General features: G+C 39.9%; 1 protein-coding gene across 2 annotated transcripts in view; it reads right to left on the bottom strand.

Annotated features, from left to right (window-relative positions):
• Positions 1–23384, bottom strand: part of LOC122558230 (chromodomain Y-like protein 2) — a 158202-nt gene that overhangs the window by 20354 nt on the left and 114464 nt on the right. For both annotated transcript variants that reach the window (XM_043706574.2, XM_043706576.2), the window contains exons 5-6: positions 14408–14618; positions 8995–9138 (exon numbers count right to left, since the gene is read on the bottom strand). In XM_043706574.2, coding sequence (XP_043562509.2) covers positions 8995–9138; positions 14408–14618 — 355 coding nt within the window. The remainder of the gene's footprint in view (positions 1–8994; positions 9139–14407; positions 14619–23384) is intronic.

The following is a 23384-nucleotide window of genomic DNA, read 5'->3' as shown; positions in this document are numbered from 1 at the left end:
GTTTGCACGTTCTCCCCGTGTCTGCGTGGGTTTCCTCTGGGTGCTCCGGTTTCCTCCCACAGTCCAAAGATGTGCAGGTCAGATGAATTGGCCATGCTAAATTGCCCATAGTGTTAGGTAAGGGGTAAATGTAGGGGTATGGGTGGGTTGCACTTCGGCGGGTCTGTGGACTTGTTGGGCCGAAGGGCCTGTTTCCACACTGTAAATAATCTAATCTAATCTAATCTAAAGTTCACAGTAAACCTTCAAGCATCTCTCAGCTCTTCTGGTTGAAGTAATTGCTAAACTGACAAAGGTTTCCATATTTCTGTATTTTGATTATCTTGCAAACTGTGACCACTCTCCCAAAGACTTGGAACCTGTTCGATTTTCAGCCAAACCAAAACTTGCTTGGAAATCCTTCCATCAGTCTGTATTTGTCAGCAATTTGATTTTGTTAACAAGAGGTCGGCTCACTATGGGATTTCATCAAATTCCAGTCTTTATTTTCAGACGGTAAAGGCTCGTTTCAATGCATCATTTTCGAAGAACTTCGCTGCATTTTGTATTGTTTATCTCTTTGTGTTAGGATAATATAGTTCTAATTCTAATTCTAGTTGTTAACCAGCTTCACCACTGGTTTTATGAGTTTGCTTTTGAGTTTACTCAAGAAACCTGATGAAAGTCTCTTTTATTGTGGATAGTAATACCAAAGGGAAGCAACTGGCCATTTTGATGACTGAATCAAAACAGTGACACTAGTGATGTGACTTGATCCTCCTGTCCTATTATCACTCTGTTAGTATATACGTCAGATTGAAGTATAATATCTGTCTGTTTCTTGTCTGTACAGAAAAGGGTCATGAGAAACTTGGGATGAACTAGCTTTTACATCGCAACAACTTTTGGTGCATGTGTAAAATTCAAATTGGAATTTGACAATCATAATTTGAAACCAGGAACATAAATCTAAATGTAAACACTGGCTTGTAGATGAGTTATAAATAGTTCATCACAATTTAGCATAAGCCCCAATTCTTTAAGAGGTTGTTTGAGACATTTTCAGAATTTTTAGGAAAGCCTGGCTATTTCTGATTGATATGTTCCCATTAAGGCAGGTAATTGGGATTAATTCTATTTACCATCAATTGTGGTGTGTCATCATCATCACGTTTATCATAATTCAGGCCGCGAGGTGACAAATAATTCATGGCTCACTGCATTAATGGATGTTGGTTTTATTAAGTTGAATTGCTGATGTATTACTATTTTTGTGTGTGTTGTAATATTCTATTATAATCTTGCTTTTCAAGTGCACATGGATTGTGGCTAATTTTTTGCACAGAACGTCCTTTAGTTGATAATCTGAATTCAAAGGGAAAAGGATATTTAGGTGGTAGTTACAAGGTTGTATTGCAAAGCAGGGATGTGACTAATTCATAGTAAATGTCAAGGTGCACCCAGTCTGTCCTATTAAAGTAATTTAATCTGCGTTGCGTCCTTGGACATCATACAAATGATTGTCACTCAAATTAGGAAAGTCTATTTCTACTCTGGACAGGTAATTCAGCCAATGTACAAGACTTTCAACTCACTTCTAAAATTAACTTAAATATTGTGTTGGTGACCTTGCACCTGGGTGCTCTTTCTTCAATGCCTTATCTTGTAACTACACCAGCCCAGTATCAGACAGTCAGCTGTAACAACACCAGCTCATTATAATTCAGTTTGCTGTAACTACACCAGCTCATTACAGAGAGTTAGCTGTAACTACACTAGCTGATTATAATTCAGTTAACTGTAACTACACCAGTTCATTGCAGACAGTTAGCTGTAACTACAACAGCCCATTATAATTCAGTTAGCTGTAACTACAACAGCCCATTATAATTCAGTTAGCTGTAATTACACCGGCACATTATAATTCAGTTACCTGAAACTACACTAACTCATTATAATTCAGTTAGCAGTAACTACACCAGTTCATTATAGAGTTAGCTGTAACTACAGCAGCCCATTAAAAGACAGTTCGCTGTGACTATAGCAGAGTATTGTAAGATCATTAGCTGAAACTAGCCCAGCCCAGTTAGCTGTATCTACACCAGCAGATTATAAGATGATTAGGTGTGACTACAACAGCCATTATAAGACAGTTAGCTCTAACTTCAACGGGCCATTTTAATTCAGTTAGAGGTAACTACAACAGCTCATAATAACAGAGTTAGGTGTAACTACACCAGCTTATTATTTAAGTTACCACTAACTACACCAGCTCATTATAATTCAGTTAGATGTATCTATTATAGCCCACTATTAGACAGTTAGCTGTAAATGTAAACATTCCTAATGAAGGGCTTTTGCCCGAAATGTCGATTTTATTGCTCCTCGGATGCTGCCTGAACTGCTGTGCTCTTCCAGCACCACTAATCCAGAATCGGGTTTCCAGCATCTGCAGTCATTGTTTTTACCTAGTTAGCTGTAAATACACCAGCCAATTATAAACACAGTTAACTGTAACTACAAAAGCCCATTATAATTCAGTTAGATGGAACTATAACAGCTCATTGTAAGACAGTCAGCTGTAACTACACCAGCTCATTATAATTCAGTTAGCTGTAACTACACCAGCTCATTACAGAGAGTTAGCTGTAACTACACTAGCTGATTATAATTCAGTTAACTGTAACTACACCAGTTCATTGCAGACAGTTAGCTGTAACTACACTAGCTTATTATAATTCAGTTTGCTGTAACTACACCAGCTCATTACAGAGAGTTAGCTGTAACTACACTAGCTGATTATAATTCAGTTAACTGTAACTACACCAGTTCATTGCAGACAGTTAGCTGTAACTACAACAGCCCATTATAATTCAGTTACCTGAAACTACACTAACTCATTATAATTCAGTTAGCAGTAACTACACCAGTTCATTATAGAGTTAGCTGTAACTACAGCAGCCCATTAAAAGACAGTTCGCTGTGATTATAGCAGAGTATTGTAAGATCATTAGCTGAAACTAGCCCAGCCCAGTTAGCTGTATCTACACCAGCAGATTATAAGATGATTAGGTGTGACTACAACAGCCATTATAAGACAGTTAGCTCTAACTTCAACAGGCCATTTTAATTCAGTTAGAGGTAACTACAACAGCTCATAATAACAGAGTTAGGTGTAACTACACCAGCTTATTATTTAAGTTACTACTAACTACACCAGCTCATTATAATTCAGTTAGATGTATCTATTATAGCCCACTATTAGACAGTTAGCTGTAAATGTAAACATTCCTAATGAAGGGCTTTTGCCCGAAACGTAGATTTTATTGCTCCTCGGATGCTGCCTGAACTGCTGTGCTCTTCCAGCACCACTAATCCAGAATCGGGTTTCCAGCATCTGCAGTCATTGTTTTTACCTAGTTAGCTGTAAATACACCAGCCAATTATAAACACAGTTAACTGTAACTACAAAAGCCCATTATAATTCAGTTAGATGTAACTATAACAGCTCATTGTAAGACAGTCAGCTGTAACTACACCAGCTCATTATAATTCAGTTAGCTGTAACTACACCAGCTCATTATAATTCAGTTAGCTGTAACTACAACAGCCCATTATAATTCAGTTAATTGTAACTACAACAGCCCATTATAATTCAGTTAGCTGTAACTACAACAGCCCATTATAATTCAGTTAATTGTAACTACAACAGCTCATTATAAGACAGTCAGCTGTAACTACACCAGCTCATTATGTGACAGTTAGCTCGAAATACAACATCCCATTATAATTCATTTAGCTGTGACTACACCAGCCCATTATAAGACAGTTAGCTGTAACTTCAACAGCTCATTATAAGACAGTTAGATGTAACCACAACAGCTCATTCTAAGAGCTGTTATATTTGTTGGCGGCACGGTGGCACAGTGGTTAGCACTGCTGCTTCACAGCGCCAGAGACCCGGGTTCATTTCCCGCCTCAAGTGACTGACTGTGTGGAGTTTGCACGTTCTCCCCGTGTCTGCGTGGGTTTCCTCTGGGTGCTCCGGTTTCCTCCCACAGTCCAAAGATGTGCAGGGTCAGGTGAATTGGCCATACTAAATTGCCCGTAGTGTTAGGTAAGGGGTAAATGTAGGGGTATGGGTGGGTTTCGCTTCGGCGGGTCGGTGTGGACTTGTTGGGCCGAAGGGCCTGTTTCCACACTGTAATGTAATCTAATCTAATCTAAAAACAGTTAGCTGTAACTACAACAGCGCATTACAGAATTAACTGTAACTATAGCAGCTGATTATAATTCAGTTAGCTGTAACTACACCAGCCCATTATAATTCACTTACCTGTTACTACACCAGCCCATTATAATTCAGTTAGCTGTAACTACATCAGCCAACTTTAAGACAGTTAGCTATAACGACACTCGTCCATTATCACATAGGTAGCTGTAACTACAGCAGCCCATTATAATTTAGATAGCTGTAACAACACCAGCTCATCATAAGACAGTTAGCTATAACTATAACACCGCATTTTAAGACAGTTTCCTGTAACTACACCAGCACTTAGCTGTAACTGCACCAGAACATTATAATTCAGTTAGCTGTAACTACAGCAAACTATTAGAATACACTTTGCTTGAAATAAAACAGCTCATTATAATTCAGTTGGCTCCGACTACAATAGCTCATGATAACTCAATTAGCTGTAACTACAGCAGCTTATTAGAAAACACTTAGCTCAAAATACAACAGCCCATTATACTTCTGTTAGCTGAAACTACACCGGCTCAATATAATTCAGCTAGCTGCAACTACAACAGCTCATTCTCAGACAGTTAGCTGAAAATACATCAGCTCAATATAAGGCAGTTAGCTGTAACTACACCAGCTCATTATAATTCAGTTAGCTGTAACTTCAACAGCTCATTCTCAGCCAGTTAGCTGAAAATACATCAGTTCAATATAACACAGTTAACTGTAACTACACCAGCTCATTATAAGATAGTTAGCTGTAACTACAGCTAACCATTAGAAGACAATTCTCTGTGACTATAGCAGAGCATTATATTAGCTAAAACTAGCCCAGCCCAGTTAGCTGTACCTACACCAGCAGATTATAGCTGTGACTACAGCAGTCCATTAGAAGACAGTCAGCTCTAACTTCAACGGCCCATCTTAATTCAGTTAGATGTAACTACACCAGCTCATTATAATTCAGTTAGAAGTAACTACAATAGCCCACTATTAGATAAATAGCTGTAACTACACCAGCCCATTTTAAAACAGTTAACTGTAACTACAACAGCCCATTATAATTCAGTTAATTGTAACTACAACAGCTCATTATAATTCAGTTAATTGTAACTACAACAGCTCATTATAAGACAGTCAGCTGTAACTACACCAGCTCATTATGTGACAGTTAGCTCGAAATACAACATCCCATTATAATTCATTTAGCTGTGACTACACCAGCCCACTATAAGATAGTTAGCTGTAACTTCAACAGCTCATTATAAGACAGTTAGATGTAACCACAACAGCTCATTCTAGGACCATTCCATTATATGACAGTTAGCTGGACCTACACCATCTCATTACAGACAGTTAACTGTGACTATAGCAGCTGAATATAATTCAGTTAGTTGTAACTACAACAGCCCATTATAATTCAGTTACCTGTAACTACAACAGCTCATTATAATTCAGTTACCTGTAACTACAACAGCTCATTATAATTCAGTTACCTGTAACTACACCGGTTCATTATAATTCAGTTAGCTGTAACTACACCGGTTCATTATAATTCAGTTAGCTACAACTATAACACCCCATTTTAAGACAGTTGCCTGTAACTACACTAGCCCATTATAATACACTTAGCTGTAACTACACTAGCTCATTATAGTTCAGTTAGCTGTAACTACAGCAACCTATTAGAATACACTTAGCTCGAAATAAAACAGCTCATTATAATTCAGTTAGCTGTAACTGCACCAGCTCATTATAGACATTTAGCTGTAACTACACCACTGATTATAAGACAGTTAGCTGTAACTACAGCAGCCCATTATATTTGAGTTAGCTGTAACTTCAGCAGCCCATTATAAGCCAGTCATGACCACTATATAAAAGCAAGCTTTTGAGGATTCTTTGATTTTACTTTCACTTGCATATCTCCTAAAGGAGAACTTATTTTACTTTCTTTACACGGACGTTTTCATAATTCAGCCTCACCATTTCCAATCCCTGGTATTATTTCTTGCTTCAATATGCCTGCTGCTGTTATACTTTATCCTCAATATTTTGCTTTTGGTACTTTCTGTCTCAGTATTAGATGGATCTACATTGCGCTAATTTTATCTTTCTTGTTATTTCAGCTAATTACAGCCTTATTACAAGGAAATAACAACTAATATCCTCCTATCATTCCCACAGTCTCTCATTCTTGCTCCTTTGAAAAGATATTGCTGGTACTCTGTAAATCCTGCTTTTATAGCTTGTTGTTACTGAATGGGAAGATATTCTTTTGGCTTATTTTGTTTATGACTCTGGTAAAAATTCATCCATCAATTTCTTCCATTAAGCTCAGTGTTTCTAATTTTTAAGATTTATTCATTCCCAGGACATGGGCATTGCTGGCATGTCTAGCATTTATTCCCCAGTCCCAACTGCCCTTGGGAATGTAGTGGTGCACCACCTTCTTGAACCCTGGCAGCCTGGTGATGAAGGCACTCCCACTGTATTGCTGGTGATGATGAAAGAACAACAATATATCTCTACGGCTAGATGGTATGTGAAGTGGATTCATACTCAGATTGATCCAATCAATCACTGTCTCTCTAGTCATTTTAATCCAGGGTAAAAGTGATGGGACATTATTTTTGACCACCTTAACGATACTTTCCTTCTGCCCCATTGATCAGCGAAACCTATCCACTCTCTGATCATGACTCCCCTCGGCATTCAGGCTTCCACATTCTCCATACACATCATTTTTCTCTGGATGGGGAATTTCAATAGCTAATTTCAACTTCCTTAGCCTCCTGAGGAGGTAGAGGCACTGCTGTACTTTCTTGACCATACTGTCAACGTGGGTAGGCCAGGACAGATTGTTGGTGATCATCACTCCCAGGAATATTGTTGGGGAAGGGGGTGAAAATTTGATTTTATTTAAATTGTTCACAAAGACTTTTCATTATCTCTCAGAAAACTAATCAGCACCTAATACATTTTACTTTTAATCAAATCCTCTTCAACCTTTTGGATTGACTATTTTGTTCAACACCAAATCTATCCTGGCTCTCTTGCAGAAGCTGCATTCAGAAAGCAGAATATTTTTTTCCTTTGCAAACACTTCTTTTCACTTCAAAATCCTCAATGCTGTGTAAAACTCCTGGTCTACCTGAGACCTGCATACCTTCTTCTAGGCTGCAGAGATTCTTCTAACATCTTTCCCGCACCCTCAGCACAGGACGGTGAGAAGCCATAACCTCACCAATTTTTCTCCCAGAATCTTAGAACTATGAGTTTTCTAATTTCCATGTACAAGCCTCAAACTTAAAAAAAAATCCACGAGATCTTTACAATCTCAACAGGGTACCATTCATTGGTCGTTCTCTCCCACTTAGCCTGACTCAGTTGGTAACACTCTAGTCTGAGTCACACAGTTCAATAAAGGTTCATCTGTATTGATAGTGGGTCTGAAAAAAGGAAACAGATTGAGCAAAATGGTCCTAAATTGTTTGATGTTTCGAAGAATGAGAGGTAGTCTCATTTAAAACAAGAAAACTTGATTTGACTTATTACTGTCATGTGTACCGATGTAGAGTTAAAAGTGTTGTCTTACATGCTTTACAGGCAGGTCATACAATACCAGTGCATCAGGTTAACAGAATAGAGTGCAGGGTACAATGTTAGAGCTGCTGAGAAGGTGCACAGAAAGCTTAACATTAACATTAAAGAGGTCCATTCAGAAGTCCGATAACAGCGGGGAAGTAGCTGTTCATGAATCAGTTTGTACACGAATGTTCATACTTTCTGCCCAACAGAACAGGGTGGAAAATAGTATAATCAGGCTGGGAGGGGTCTTTGATTATGTTGGTTGCTTTCCCAAAGTAGGGGGAGTTATAGATGAAGTCAATGGATGGAAGGCTGGTTTGTGTAATGGATTGGGCTGTGTTCACAACTCTGTAGTTTCTTGTGGCCTTGGGAAGATCAGTTGCCATCCTATCCATCTGCGATAGGATGCTCTCTGTGGTGCATCCATAAACATTTGTCAGAGACTTTATGGACTCACTACATTTTAGACAGAAGGCAAGAGGTTCAAGCAGCATTTAACCACATTGCTGAGGCTGATATTTCAATATAGGACTGAGGGAATGTTGCAATACTGACATTGCCATCTTTGAAACGAAATGTGGAAAAGTACCATCTGCCCAGTCAGGTGAATCAAAACTGATCTTGTGGTGTGATTCGTTGTTGAGTAGGAAGCTTTCTGAGTGTTTATCGATATTGACCCCACCACTAATTTCATCAAATGTATTTGTGGGACCTTTCTCTGTGCTAACTGGTTGCTGTGTTTGCGCAAAAAGCAACAGGAAAACAGTCCTCTGTAAATGCTTCGGCCTTGCACATCATCAGGCGCTTTGACAAAGGGTCAGTTAGACTCGAAACGTCAGCTCTTTTCTCTCCTTACAGATGCTGCCAGACCTGCTGAGATTTTCCAGCATTTTCTCTTTTGATATCAGGCTTGCTTACTTGGACATAAAGGTAAATCCGAATTGAACCAGTCACTACTCAGGATCAGCTGATGCAAGGTTCAGCTCTTGTTTGGCATATCAGTGAGGATCTTGCTACTTATAGTTAGCTTTTTAAAATGAATAAAAAGCTTTCCAATTATGTGATCTGCACTTTTTTTAAACAGTTACCGAGGGCCAACCAGGATTTGTAAACTCAAATTTGTTGAATTCACCCATCTAAACCATAAAACTGGTTGTTAAAGTGAAAAATAAACTTGCCATTGCACTGCACGATGCCATTTCTTTCACTCGTAACATCACTTCTTGACTAAACGTTGTTGGCCAGAAGACCTGAGACACCAGTCCCCGACTGCAGGCTTCTTGTGCGGTTAACTTTCTCCCACAAAACAGCATTTCATTTGCCTGAAAGAGGAAGATACATTTTTTTTAATGTTCACCCAGAATCTTGCTTTAAAAAAGAACTTCTCCTGCGTTTTCATAAAGTAAAGGCACAACGTTAGTAACGACACACAAATAGTTTCAAGAGGCGTAGTACAAAGTTAGAACACAATCCTTGAGATTAAAAATTATCGTGAATGTTCACAATCTAAGAATAGAAACAGAAAGAAATGCTTGACTGCTCAGTCCCCATTTTGAAATAAGGTACTGGCTCTGTGTTCTGGTATTATTTTTTGATACATCATTTATCCTTCAATACTTTATTCAAATAACCATATCACATACAAGCCTAAGCATGCCTGCCTTCTATTTTAAGGTGGTTCAGAGACATCACAGCCTAACAACAACAAGGTGAATATTCCCTTTAAATGCCAAGGGCCTGATGTGAATCGTAAGGCTCCTCCTGCTGCTCCCTCCCCATGTCCGCAATCAGAGACCGGTACCTTAGACGATGGAATAGGAAACCAGGTCCTATTGGCTTCACCTCCCACCAGACAAGTCAGTGGATACACTGGGGAAGTTGTGTGCATTTGGCTCTTTCTTGAAAAGGTATCATGTTAGCAAGTTTTGAGAAGATTTGTAGCTCAGGTTGAGGTTCTGGATGTAGGTTTGCTCACTGAGCTGGAAGGTTCATTTCCAGACGTTTCGTCACCTTACTAGGTAATATCTTCAGTGGGCCTCTGGGCGAAGCACTGCTGATAATTCCTGCTTTCTATGTATATGTTTGGGGTTTCTTTGGGTTGGTGATGTCATTTCCTGTGATGACATCACCACAGGAAATGACATCACCATATGAAATGACATCACCAACCCAAAGAAACCCAAACATATAAATAGAAAGCAGGAATTATCAGCAGTGCTTCGCCCGGAGGCCCACTGAAGATGTTACCTAGTAGGGTGATGAAACGTCTGGAAATGAACCTTCCAGCTCAGCGAGCAAACCTACATCCAAGGTATCATGTCACTGGAGAAGCCCTGTATCAGGAGATGTGCTGCACTATCAGATCAGAGGGGACAAGAGGGGAAGAAAAACAGGTACAGCAGCAAACTGCACACAGTTAGCTTGGTCTCCTGGTGGGCAGATAATCCAATCTGCTGATGCTTCTCCCTTCACTGTTGTTCCTCTCATGTGGACATAAATATTCCCGTGATACTGTTCTGAAATCCTGGTGTCCTGGCCAATATTTACACCCTAAACACCATTACTACTTAGTTATTGTGCATTGTGAAACTGTTTTTCACATTTCCTTACAGAGAGCAACCACTGTATTTCAAAAGCACCCCACTAGTTCTAATGAAAATTCTGAGGTTGTGAAAGGTGCTCGATAGTATCACACTTCACTGAGATTGCGCATTGGCAATCAAGTCCTACTAATCCCAGGGTTGTTATAGAAGTTAAATTTTATTTTATTATTGAAATACGTGGAGTTCCCAATTTACCTGAGTCTGTTTGACAGGTGAAGAGAAAACACTGATCAGCTTTCTGAACGTAACACGGATTCGTATTTTGTACAGAAAATGACATCTAACCATAGGTAAACTATGAACAGTTCGTATAAGTCTACTAGTTAAAACTCTAACCACCTTCTAAAACCCCACAATAGACATATACAGACAGGCAAAATAAACTAGTTTCATAAGTGAAGGTACAGGAAAAAACTGGGGAAGCAGGTATACAAAGCAATGGGCCAATGTTTGGAAAATGGGATTAGAACAGTTAGGAGGCTATTTTTGACCGGCTGACATGCCTTTTTCTGTGCTTTATATGACCTCTCTGATGCCATGACTCTCATAGCACTAGTCCTCAAGATTCAATGGAGTTCTCTAGTTCCATAAGCTTTATTTTTGGGTTCGTTCACATTTTCACATAAGGCACGGACTGACTAGTTCACAAATTACAAAGTCTCTAACTTTCTGGTTAAAAGCAAAAGTTTATAACAACTGTTGGGATAAAGTAACAATTAGCTTTTTTTTTTAGCTTTGGGCAGTTTACTGGAGATAAAGACACATCATCTCCCCTTCTGGAGGTTTGAGAGCTTCTTATTGTATCAGCCATACTCACAAGCTGTTCAGCTGCCCATAAGCCAATCATATAATTGTCATCAGGCTGGTGACCTTTGACATCCACAATTGGTCTAAATTCCTCAAACCAATAATTAATCTGTTGCCGACTTGAGTCTCATTCTGTATATGCAACCTCGTGTCGTGCCATTTCTCTCCTACACCAACCCCCACTGCTTACAAATCAAGAATGTAACTCACAAAGAGTTCCAGTACCTCGCTGTTCAAAATTCCAGCAATTCCTCTGTTGTAAAACAGCCCTTTTCTCAATTTACACCACAGTAAAAAGTAAAAGAAAAATACATGGTCATTAAAATAAATGCAGGTTATTCTTTCTTTTATCTTGAAGTATGGAGATAAGTAGATCAACGATGAGAGTTTTTGCTTCAATTTTGCAGGGAGCTATTTTGTAGCTGGAACACTACTTAAGAGACACAGCCTAAAGGCTTTGAGGCAACAGATACAAACTTTGTGGAAGCACTTCTTTGTGGTCAGTAACTTCAACTGGTAACGACACCCTGGAGAGAGCAGCTTTTACAAATTTAAGGTCTTGCCATTATTCTTGGGTAAAGTAGTGTTAATGATTCCTATAAACAATCTAAATGTTTTATATTACAAGGCTATTGTGTATTGTACAATACTTGACAATACAACAGTATGATCTAGCAGTACAACAATACTATCCCTCAGTGATCTGAACTAGAGTTTTGTATGCTTTGCTTTAGCAGTTTTGGCAAGGTCACCAAGATGAAAAGAAACATTTTTGACAGACTTCACATATTTAAATCAATATGATTTGCTTCTCTGTAATAATACAAAATATTAAATACGCTGCGCCTCTTTAAAGCAGGGTATTGTCTTGTTCAATTGAAACTGGATAACTCTTGATGACTAATGAACAGTTATTGTTGGTTTTTTTAGTATCTGACTAGCCTTCTGCTATAAAACTCCTCAGATCTTGCTTACATCTCGGTCTCTACACCTTCCAATATTCATTATGAAAAAGGGATTAAAGGTTTTCCAATGATATATCCGAGGTATTGTTTTAACAGGTTTGGAAATTGCTCATAAATCACTGTCCATTATGAACCAACAACGAAGCTTATCAATAAGCATTCTATTCTTGCAAGAATAGTGAACAATTTCAAACACACTTTAAACGTAACCAATTTTTCCCCTAAACTCTAATCTGTGAAGAAATAGTCAAAACATCTTGAAATGCGACACTTGCATTTGACCACGTTTTTTTTCTGTCAGTTGGGAGTTTGACATATATGGAAGCCACATGCCAAAAGTATTGTCAAACCAGACTACGGATCATGCTTGCTTGCTGCACACTCTCTCCAGTAAGGAGACAATGCACTTGTGGAAACGGTTGTCTTCATAACAGTCCAGATCAGAGTCTTGTAACCTGCAGCAAAAATGCCACATGACAGAGGTCTAACACGAAACTAAGTCATGGGAATTTCTTTTTAATGTTGGCACTGAAATGTTAACCATAAGGACATAGAGTTAGGAACAGGAGTAGGCCCTTCAGTCCCTCAAGCTTACTTCACCATTCAATACAATCATGGCTGGTCTCATCTCAGCCTCAACTCCATTTTTCTGCTCATTCTCCATGACCCTCCAATCTATTATTAATTAAAACTCTGTCGATATCCTCCTTAAATTTACTCAGCAACTCAGCATCCACCACATTCTGAGGTAGGGAATTCCACAGATTCACGACTCTGAGAGAAATAATTTCTCCTCAGCTCTGTCTAAATCTGCTACCCCATATCCTGCAACCATGACCTTTTGTTCTAGATTTTCCCACATGAGGAAACATCTCTTTGTACATCTATTTTCCCGATGAAGGGCTTTTGCCCGAAACGTCGATTCTCCTGTTTCTCGGATGTTGCCTGACCTGCTCTGTTTTTCCAGCACCACACTCTCGACTCTGATCTCCAGCATCTGCAGTCCTCACTTTCTCCTTCTACATCTACTTTGTCAATCCTCTTTAGCATCTTAAATACCTCAATGAGGTCTCCTCTCATTCTTGTAAAGTCCAGAGAGTGTAGGTCGAAACTGCTCAATCCCTCTTTGGAAGAGAATCATTATGTTGAACTTTATTATTTCAAATGATTATTTTCATGAAAAACCTCTTTGTGCTCCAAATGAACCATTCCTAGTGTTATGGCCACAGCATGGTTATAGATAATGCCTTTCATTCAGGGTAAAGGTTCTATATATTGACAAATATTATTGTCTGACACAATGAACAGTTCTGAATGTGTGGCCAGAATAATTTTATTGGTCAACAGGTGAAAAGATTATCTTAATTCTATGCGCCCTGTTAAAGAGTTTATTTCAAAAGTGACGTTACTGACAAAATTATAGTAAAACAAAGCCAAAAAAGCTCTACAATTCAAAACCAGGTTGATTTTAATTTCACTTTGTTTTTAAACTGATAACTAAATTCAACACTGACATTTTATTTGTCTACACAAATTACATGTACTACCAGAGACAGTTGGCAATCTGCAAACTGTTTTGTTCAGAAATGCTGAATTTTCATCTTGCTATCCCGAACAGATATGATTTTTATGCAACTTTTAAAAACGAAATATGTTCTTCTGGTGTAAAGGAAAAGATTGCTGGGCCCTGTTCTAGATTAAAGAATGTTATGCATTAGAATGGGCTACCATTGGTAACAAAGACCTTTGTCACCCTCCTGTCATTAGAAGCAGACAGGTGTACTGTGTATCTGCCGGCTTAGCCAGTATTGCTTTGAACCTATCCTCCGAGGTCCATGCACAGTAGTGACTCCTGGACCCTCTGACTGGTTATGTGGCTATGCTACCTCAAGGGAACGTTACTTTCAACTGGTATTTATTCCACTTGCACTGGTTGGTCCAATCTCCTTTCCCTCAGCATCTGAAAGGTCTGTACCATGTCAAGATCAAGAGATAATGCAAACGTGAAATAGAGATAAGGCAAGTATTTTGATCAGCTAACTCAAGATCAGAGATTAGGTGGAAACACACAGCAGGTAAAGGCAGTGTGTGCAGAGAGGATAGAGACATTAACTCTTCAAAGGTGGAACCTTCACGAAAGCATAAGGTGGGGAACAGTAAGTACACGCATTTTTACAATTAACAAAACAGGTTATTTCCTTAAGCCGAGAACTCACTAGAGCGACTCCCATTATCTGCGGAAAGGTGTACGATGAACATCCAGCAGGCGTCAGACGTATAGTTGCGTATGGAGTTTGGAACCATGCTTTTTCACTGGCCCACACAATGTCACAGAGCGGGAGAATAGAGGCTCCTAGTCCCAGAGCTGGCCCGTTGACTGCTACGACAATGGGTTTCTTAAACTGAATGAAGGCATTCACAAAATCCCTAGATGAGAAGAGAATGCAGCAAAAAAGAAACAACCATTAGTGAGCAGTAACAGATCGTTCGGGATGAGCTCAGCATTGTTTCTGGTTAGTCTAGGATTGTAGATGCTGACTGCTTCCAGTCAGTCTTACTGCAGTCACCACATTCTCATTTCAGATCAATAATGAAATGAAAGGGAAGCAATTTTAAACTTCAAACTATATCAACTGCAGACTGGATAAAGCACAGAAGCAGGCGATTTGATCCCTCCTATCTATATTTGCTCTTCACAAGAATAACTCAGCTAGTCCCATGCAGTCCTGATGGCACTGCAAATTCTCCCTCTTCAGATGATTATCCAATTCTCTTCAGCAAAGCATGATTGAGCCTGTCTCCACGACACTCTCGAATACTGCGTTCCAAACCCTAACCACTCACGTGTAACAAAAGACTTATCTCAACTCATCTTGGGTTCTTTTGCTATTTATTTTAAATTGGAGTCCTCTGGTCCATTGGGCACTGATGGGAACAATTTCTCCCCATCTCCTCTGTCCAGATCCCTTGCGATTTTGTGTAACTCTCTCAACCTCCACTTCCCTTAAGTACAATAGCTTTTACGTTCAATGATTATGGAGCCTCTAACTCATGGGGGCTTCAACCATTTTGACCAAGATGTCAAAACCTAGACGTAAAAACATCAGAAGGTCCTTAATGGCAAAAGACAGGAAGAGCCAATGGGATTCAAGGCTGAGTAGCATGTTCGATCTAAAATTGGCTGCAAGGCATGAAGAAGTGATTAGGTTAGATTAGATTAGTTACAGTGTGGAAACAGGCCCTTCGGCCCAACAAGTCCACACTGACCCTCCGAAGAGCAACCCACCCAGACCCAATCCCCTACATTTACCCCTTCGCCTAACACTACGGGCAATTTAGCATGGCCAATTCACCTAACCTGCACATTTTTGGATTGTGGGAGGAAACCGGAGCACCCGGAGGAAACCCATGCAGACACGGGGAGAACGTGCATACTCCACACAGACAGTTGCCTGAGGCAGGAATTGAACCCAAGTCTCTGGCGCTGTGAGGCAGCAGTGCTAATCACTATGCCACCGTGCCATCTGGGTGGGTTGCTCATTGGAGGGTCAGTGTGGACTTGTTGGGCCGAAGGGCCTGTTTCCACACTGTAGGGGATCTAACCTAAATGTTCGGAACAACTTCCTTTTGTGCTCGAGACCACTGTAAAGCCTAGGATTCCATTTGCCTTCCAAACCTTCTGCTGAAACTCCTTTAGCATTGCACCCCTGATCTTATATCATTTCTTCCTATTAAAATATGCCACTTTATACGTCTCTGCACTGAATTTCATCTGCCATGCATGCATTAATTTACCAGATTGTCCCTGTCCTCTTAAAACCTATGATCCCGCTCATGGTTAATCTGTGCAAGACCAAAAGATGACTGTTCACTATTATTCCGTTTCCTGTCAATCAGACAATCTCCTAGCTGAGCTGCCACTATCTCTTTCGTTCCTGGTATTTTCACTTTGCTGACTGACTTGCTACGTGGCTACTTATTAAATTCTTTTTTGGAAGTCCATGTACACCACACCAGCCGCTTTATCTTCTTCAACTCTCTCTATTATCTCTCTGAATTGTAAGTGCAATTCAGTTGAACAAACATAACAAAACCACGCTGGCTTTCCTGAAATGACTTACCAAGTGATTGATCATTCTGGCCCTGATTATCATAGAGTCATCCAGCCTGGAAACAGACCCTTTGGTCCAGATCGTCCACACTGACCAGGTTTCCCAAACTAAACCAGTCCTATTTGCCTGCGTTTGGCCCATATTGCACTAACCAGTCCATAGTTACTGGGATTATCCTTAACCCCTTTTTTGGATAAAGGCATCAGCTGCTGGGGGTAGCCTACCAAAGGGAATATCTACTGCTTTGCAAGCATTTAACTGCTATTTGCCTATTTTAGTCTGGAGCTGGGATTTCATTTAAACACACTATGAACATAGCTGGACAGGTGATGTCAAACTGTCCTTTCCCTCATGATCTGAAGAGCATGTCAAGAGATAAGGCAAACATGAGATAGAGATATTTTCATCAGTTAACACAAGATGAAAAAATAGAGGGAAGCACGCAGCAGGTAAAGGTAGTGCCTGTGGAGATAGCAGAGACATTAACTCTTCAAGGACGGAGTCTTAATCAAAGCATATACAGATACAGGCATTTTTACAACTAATGACAGAGGTTTTCTCTTTGACAAAGAACTTTGAGTGAATCCCATTATCGCCTGGATGCTACTTGAATTACTGTCTACAGCTTGAGCAGCCTCACAGAGTCATAGAGATGTACAGCACGGAAACAGACCCTTCGGTTCAACTCATCCATGCCAACCAGATATAGAGTCATAGAGATGTACAGCACGGAAACAGACACTTCGGTCCAATTCATCCATGCTAATCAATTTAGTTCCATTTGCCAGCATTTAGCCCGTATCCCTCTAAACCCTTCCTATTCATATACGCATCCAGGTGTCTTTTAAATGTTGTAATTATATCAGTCTCCACCACTTCCTCTAACACCAACCTCTGCATGAAAGATTTGCTGCTTAGGTCCCTTATACATTTTTTCCATCTCACCTAAACTATGCCCTCTAGTTTTGGACTCCTCCACCCCAAGGAAAAGACCTTGACTATTTGCCCTGTCCATGCCCGTCATGATTTTATAACTCTCTATAAGGTAACCCCTCAGCTCCTGACTCTCGAGGGAAAACAGTTACAGCCTATTCAGCCTCTCCTTATAGCTCAAACTCTCTAACCCTGGCAACATCCTTGTAAATCTTTTCTGAACCCTTTCAAGTTTCACAACATCCTTCCTATAGCAGGGAGACCAGAATTGTGACCAAAAGTGACCTAACTAATGCCCTGTACATGACTTCCCAACCCCTATACTCAATGCACTGACCAATAAAGGCAAGCTATCCTATTGACCTCCACTTTCAAGGAACTATGAATCTGAACTCCAAGATCTCTTTCTTCAGCAACACTCCCCAAGACCTTCCCATTAAGTGTAGAGAGTTTATGAGCTGGAGTGTGAACTCCAGCAGCTGACACATCAGAGAGGGTCATAATTTGTCTAATTTTCTGATTCACTTTAGACAGCTCTAACTTTCATACCCCTGCAATTGCCCTCATTTAAGTTTAAAACATGAGTATTAGACCCACTCTTCTCTCCTTCAAACTGAATGTCACAACCAATCATAAAAGATCGTTGCTACCGAGGCTTCATTAACAAGTCTATTAATTAAGCCTATCTTGTTTCACAAATAAACAATCTGGTGTGGTCTGCTCTCTGGTCATTTTCAGTATGTGCTGTTCTAAGAAAAGGGGAGGCAATGGCGAAGTGGTATTATCACTAGACTGTTAATCCAGACACCCAGGCAATGTTCTGGGGACCAAGGTTTGAATCCTGCCATGGCAAATGGTTGAATATGAATCCAAAAAATCTGCAATTAAGAATCTAATGACCGTGAATCCATTGCCAATTGTCGGGAAAAACCCATCTGGTTCACTAAATGTCCTTTATAGAAGGAAACTGCCATCTTTACCTGGTCTGGCCTACATGTGACTCCAGACCTACAGCAATGTGGTTGATTCTCAACTGCCCTCAGGGCAATTAGGGATGGGCAATAAATGCTAGTCTAGCCAAAGATGACCTCATCCTGTGAAAGAATATAAAGAAAAATGCTATGGGTTCCTTATTGAGGCTAACTATGCAAATCTGTCTTTTTTCACTGATTAACATCATACCTTCCTGAGGAACATCCTTTATTTCTTCCTTTATACTGCATCCTACTGTGCGGTTACTGTTAGGGGGCCTGTACACTAGTCCTGCATGTGCTATGAAAATGGAGAAAATTGGTGAATGCACTATACTTGGATTTCCAGAAGACATCTGTTAAGGTGCCATATAAAAGGTTATGGTGGAAAATAAAATCTCCCAATGCAGGGGTAACACATTGGTTGGTAATTCCTTTTATCCATGCCCACAGGTTGTTAGGAAACTGCCATAACCTTCTTTGGCCCACGTGTGATTCCAGACCCACATAGTGCGGTTGACTGTTAAGGGCCCTTTGGGCAGTAGGGATGGACAATATATGCTGACTCAGCTAGCGAGGCCGGCATCCTGTGCATAAATAACAAAGGAATGCAAACTGTGTTTGAGAATTGCTTTTAATAGCTCAAGTTAAATAAAAGATAGGTGGAAAAAAAAAATCCTCATTTGGAGTCCATCAGGTAGAACAGATGGGAAGCTTAATTTAGACAGTATAGAAAAATGCAGATAATTAAAATGTGCATAATTCAACAAAATTCACCAACAGGATCAACAAAATTGATGACGTAGGAAAAGCCTTGCAGGTTTTGAACTGGTGATGGAAGGCCACGAGTAACTGGCTGTGGATCCTGCTGACACACTTGGCAAAATGTCAATGATCAATTGGGAGGACACTGAAACACAGGCCAGCTGCTTACTCAGACACAGTGACCTTAACAAATTATACTATAGCCAGAAATTGCATTGACTGAGCATTCTACCTGAAACATTACTCAACCTTCAGATATTGGCTGGCAAACTACTCATTCCCAGGATATTGTATTTCAGATTCGCAGCACTCACAGGGTTTATTTGTCTTTTTTGCTCAGGATTATTGATGATCATATTTCTATATATTAATACACAATAATTAACAGACTACAGTTTAATATGGTTTCTTACAACCACAAAACTAGGGGGGCAACTTGCATAAACAGTTGCTGACCAGTCCAATCCTTTGAAAGAATTGGAGTTCCATCCAAGTACAATGATCTAAGTGGCTCTCTCGAGATTTTCCAAAGTCGAAATCTTACTAACTTGTTTCGTAACTTCTGCACTCCACCGAATAAATAATAGACTCACAGTCACAGAGATGTACAGCATAGAAACAGACCTTTCGGTCCAACTTGTCCATGCCGACCAAATATCCCAACCCAATCTAGTCCCATTTGCTAGCACTTGGCCCATATCCCTCCAAACCCTTCCTATTCATATACCCACCCAAATGCCTTTTAAATGTTGCAATTCGACCAGCCTTCACCACTTCCTCGGGCAGCTCATTCCAAAATCCGCACCACCCTCTGCATGAAAAAGTTGCCCCTTTGGTTTCTTTTAAATCCCTCACCCTAAACCTATGCTCTCTAGTTCTGGACTCCCCCACCCCAAGGAAAAGACTTTGTCTATTTATCGTATCCATGCCCCTCATGATTTTATAAATCTCTATGAGGTCACCCCTCAGCCATCGATGCTCCAGGGAAAACAGCCCCAGCCTATTCAGCCTCTCCCTGAAGCTCAAATCCTCCAATTGCCTTTCCTAACAATGTTACCAACTTCAGTCTCAACATTTCCATTCCTAAGTATTCAATTAGCTGTTTTAAAAGTAGAGGCTCTGAATAAATCAATAAACATTTTCATGGAAGAGATTGGTTCAACTTCCTACCTTTGATGGACTTCCTTCGCCATTCACAGATTTCTGCTCTCTGCGAATGATGAACAGAAAGTGTGCACATGGGTAAATTTTTTGGAATGTTACTAATACATTTCCCCCCCCCCACCTTTGGTTTAATGTCCAGCTCCATTTTATAGATATTTTTAGTTAAGCTGTTCAGAGATGTCATGGCACACCACTGGGGCAGGTAGGAACTTGAACCTGGTCTCCAAAAGCAGAGGTAGTGACACAACCACAAGAGTCAGAATTTTCTTTTTACGTTATGAGCTGAACATGTACATTGAATCCTGGCTGGACATTTATTAAACATTAATCTGTTGAGAAGTGTTATGACATCTCTGGAGGACAAGTGGGACTGGAACATAGACATGCTGGCTCAGATACTAGCACTGAACCACAAGACGGTAAGCTCCAATTTATGTCGAGCAACAGAAAGTACAGGACTATATCCCTTTAAGGCTACAAAAGCAACTGCTTCCAAGTAAATTTTGGGTGGGGTGATGCAGATAACAAGTAAGAGATTTTCATTCTTATACTTAACGGTTGTAATATCTTTCTTTGAAGAGTGACTCAGAAAGTTTTGTGTGACTAGAACTACAATGGACAGGAAATGTATGATACATTGTTAATGCAAGACCACCAGGTGATCCTAGCAACAATTAAGTTGAAACATCTGCATGAGCTGAGGGCAAAATAAATAGCAAAAATTACTCTGAATGGCGTAATGTATTCTGAGTGTTACAAGGTCAAAATAAGTTTTTATTTCTATTCACCCAGGACTCAAAAATTAACTAGGAATACAAAATAGCAAATTAAACAAAACAGCGAACAGCCTGAAAAATTATTCAAATTTGCAGATGTTCTGACCTCAAAAATGCATGAAGTAGAAAGTACTGTAACACCAAATACTATAAAGCACTGTCATCTTGTAACTTTATGTGAATTTTGACTTTCTTGATAAAAACCCATATCCTTGAAAAAGAGGACCGTGAAGATAGGAAGCCATTTACTGAGGCTACATACAGCAATTGTGAAATTGGGAAGTGATGGAAACATGCTTATTTACTTGCAGTGGGCAAAGAAAATATTTTTACTGGCCTGTAAATTCCCACAGGAACTGATATTAGTATTATCCTTGGAGGGAAAGTTAAGCCCAAGGAGAGTACACTTTGTTCCAAGTACTCACTCCCCATTGTGTAAAAAAATAAACAAAATGTTCCTTGACATTTTCGTTAAAAAAAGTCAAGTTTTACAACCAAACGGTTTTGTGTTTCATTGCTGCATTGTGGAAGGTCACTAGGGCTCTGTCAGCTACTGAATTCATCTTAGATGCTTGTGGGGAACAATGCACGCTTGACCATTCCACGAGGGTATCATGTAAATGCTGTCCCCCTTTTAAACCAAAAAGAGAGTGCTACATTGTTGATTAATAGTCCTTAAATAATGTCATCCTGCTGAATCAAAGTCAAAGAAAGCTTTTATCACAACTTAGCAACTCTTCAGTATAGACTTCAAACTTTTTTGTTCTTTATAACTATAATAGAATAATCTTGTTCCACAAATGTTCTCCAAAAATCCTCCTTTTCAGTCATGCTCATTCCTTGCACAAAGTGCCTCACCCACCAGTTTATATCGATAACAACAGTGCTTTGGTGTTAGAAAGAACTGCACTTGTGGAAGTCTTGCAGTTATTCCACCACTTTTAAGTTGTTTGACTAACCACACAACGTGTTCTCAAATAGTTGCAGTGGTTCTCTGAAGTTATCCATTTAACAATATTCCATCAAGAAATGCATTCTATGGTGATAAAATGTTATTCTTTTAATTGGACTGGTTACAGTTCATTCAGACTCTGGGTGAATAATCACTGTTTCCTCACCACCACCCCCACACCCCACCCCCTCCCACCACCACCTCTTCAAAGTGTACCTCTCAAGAAAATAATAGCATGAGCAGATGTACCTGTCAGAATAATTATAACAGTGCCCTCCACCTCCACAATGAACAGGAGCAAGGACTAGTGCAATGTGAAGAAAGAGTCTAACAGAAATACAGATCACTAAAGTCAATCCTGCAGAGTGAAGACAGGTATGGAATCAGGCTAATTTATTCTGGTCAAGTTTTTTTCCTATAGAAGTACACAGAATATGCAGCAAGATGTCAACCAGCCCAACCAAGCTGTGTCCCAATTGGTCCTCCTCCCATCCTTTCTCATTTAATTCTATCAACATAATCCTTTATTTGTTCCTCCCTCATTTAATTATTCAGCTCTTTCTGAAACAGAGTCATACCGAGTGCAAAGGAAGATGGTTATGATGATTGGAGACCAATCGTCTCAGTCCTGCAATGTCATTGCTGGGGTTCCTCAGAGTGCCATTGTAGGGCCAACTATCTTCAGCTCTTTCAGCAACACCTTCTATCCATCATAAAATCAGAAGTGGGAATATGGGCTGTTGACTGCACTATTTGTGATTCCTCAGATACTTAAACAGTTTGTGTCCAAATGCAGCAAGACCTGGACAACCTTCAGGCTTGGTGTTAGAAAGCGGCAAGTAATATTTGCATCACACAAAAGGAAGACAATGACCACCTCCAACAACAGACAATCAAATCATCTCCCCCGGAATTCAATGGCATTATCATTGTGGAATCCAGCTCTATCAACATCATACTGGGAGCCATTATTGACCAGAAACTTAACTAGACTAACCAGATTAATATAGTGGCTGCAAGAGCAGGTCAGAGGCTGGGGATATCGTGGCAGAGTAAGTTACCTGCTGACTCTCCAAAGCAAGTCAATCGTCTCGAAGACACAAATCAGAAATGTGATAGAATACTGTCCACCTGTCTGGCTGTGAAGTACCAACACTACTCAAAACTCTTTGCACCAGCCAGAACAAAGTAGTCTGTCTGACTGCCATCCCATCCAGCATCTTCCACGTTCACTCCCTTCATCACTGAGGTAGAAAAGTAGCAGTGCCCACCATGTGTAAGACACACAACCCCTACTCAGCCAGCAATGTCCACAACTATGATCAGATTAAAAAAAAACAGAATTAACAGCAGGAGTATGCTGTTAGTCCCTCACGTCTGCTTCACCATTTGATAAAAGGATCTGATCTGAATGTGGCCTCAACCCACTTTGTTGGTAAACTTTTACATTCTGACTCAGGAATTGATCACTGCTTTAGAAATGTTCTATGACCTCGTCGTCACTGTTTTCTGTGGAAGGG

Source organism: Chiloscyllium plagiosum, unplaced genomic scaffold (assembly GCF_037043375.1).
Source record: "Chiloscyllium plagiosum isolate Xiang-an unplaced genomic scaffold, Cpla_swu_hap1 HiC_scaffold_17, whole genome shotgun sequence".
In the NCBI taxonomy this organism is placed as follows: Eukaryota; Metazoa; Chordata; class Chondrichthyes; order Orectolobiformes; family Hemiscylliidae; genus Chiloscyllium; species Chiloscyllium plagiosum.
The sequence above is the reverse complement of the archived record's forward strand: the minus strand, read 5'-3'. Positions and strand labels throughout refer to the sequence as shown.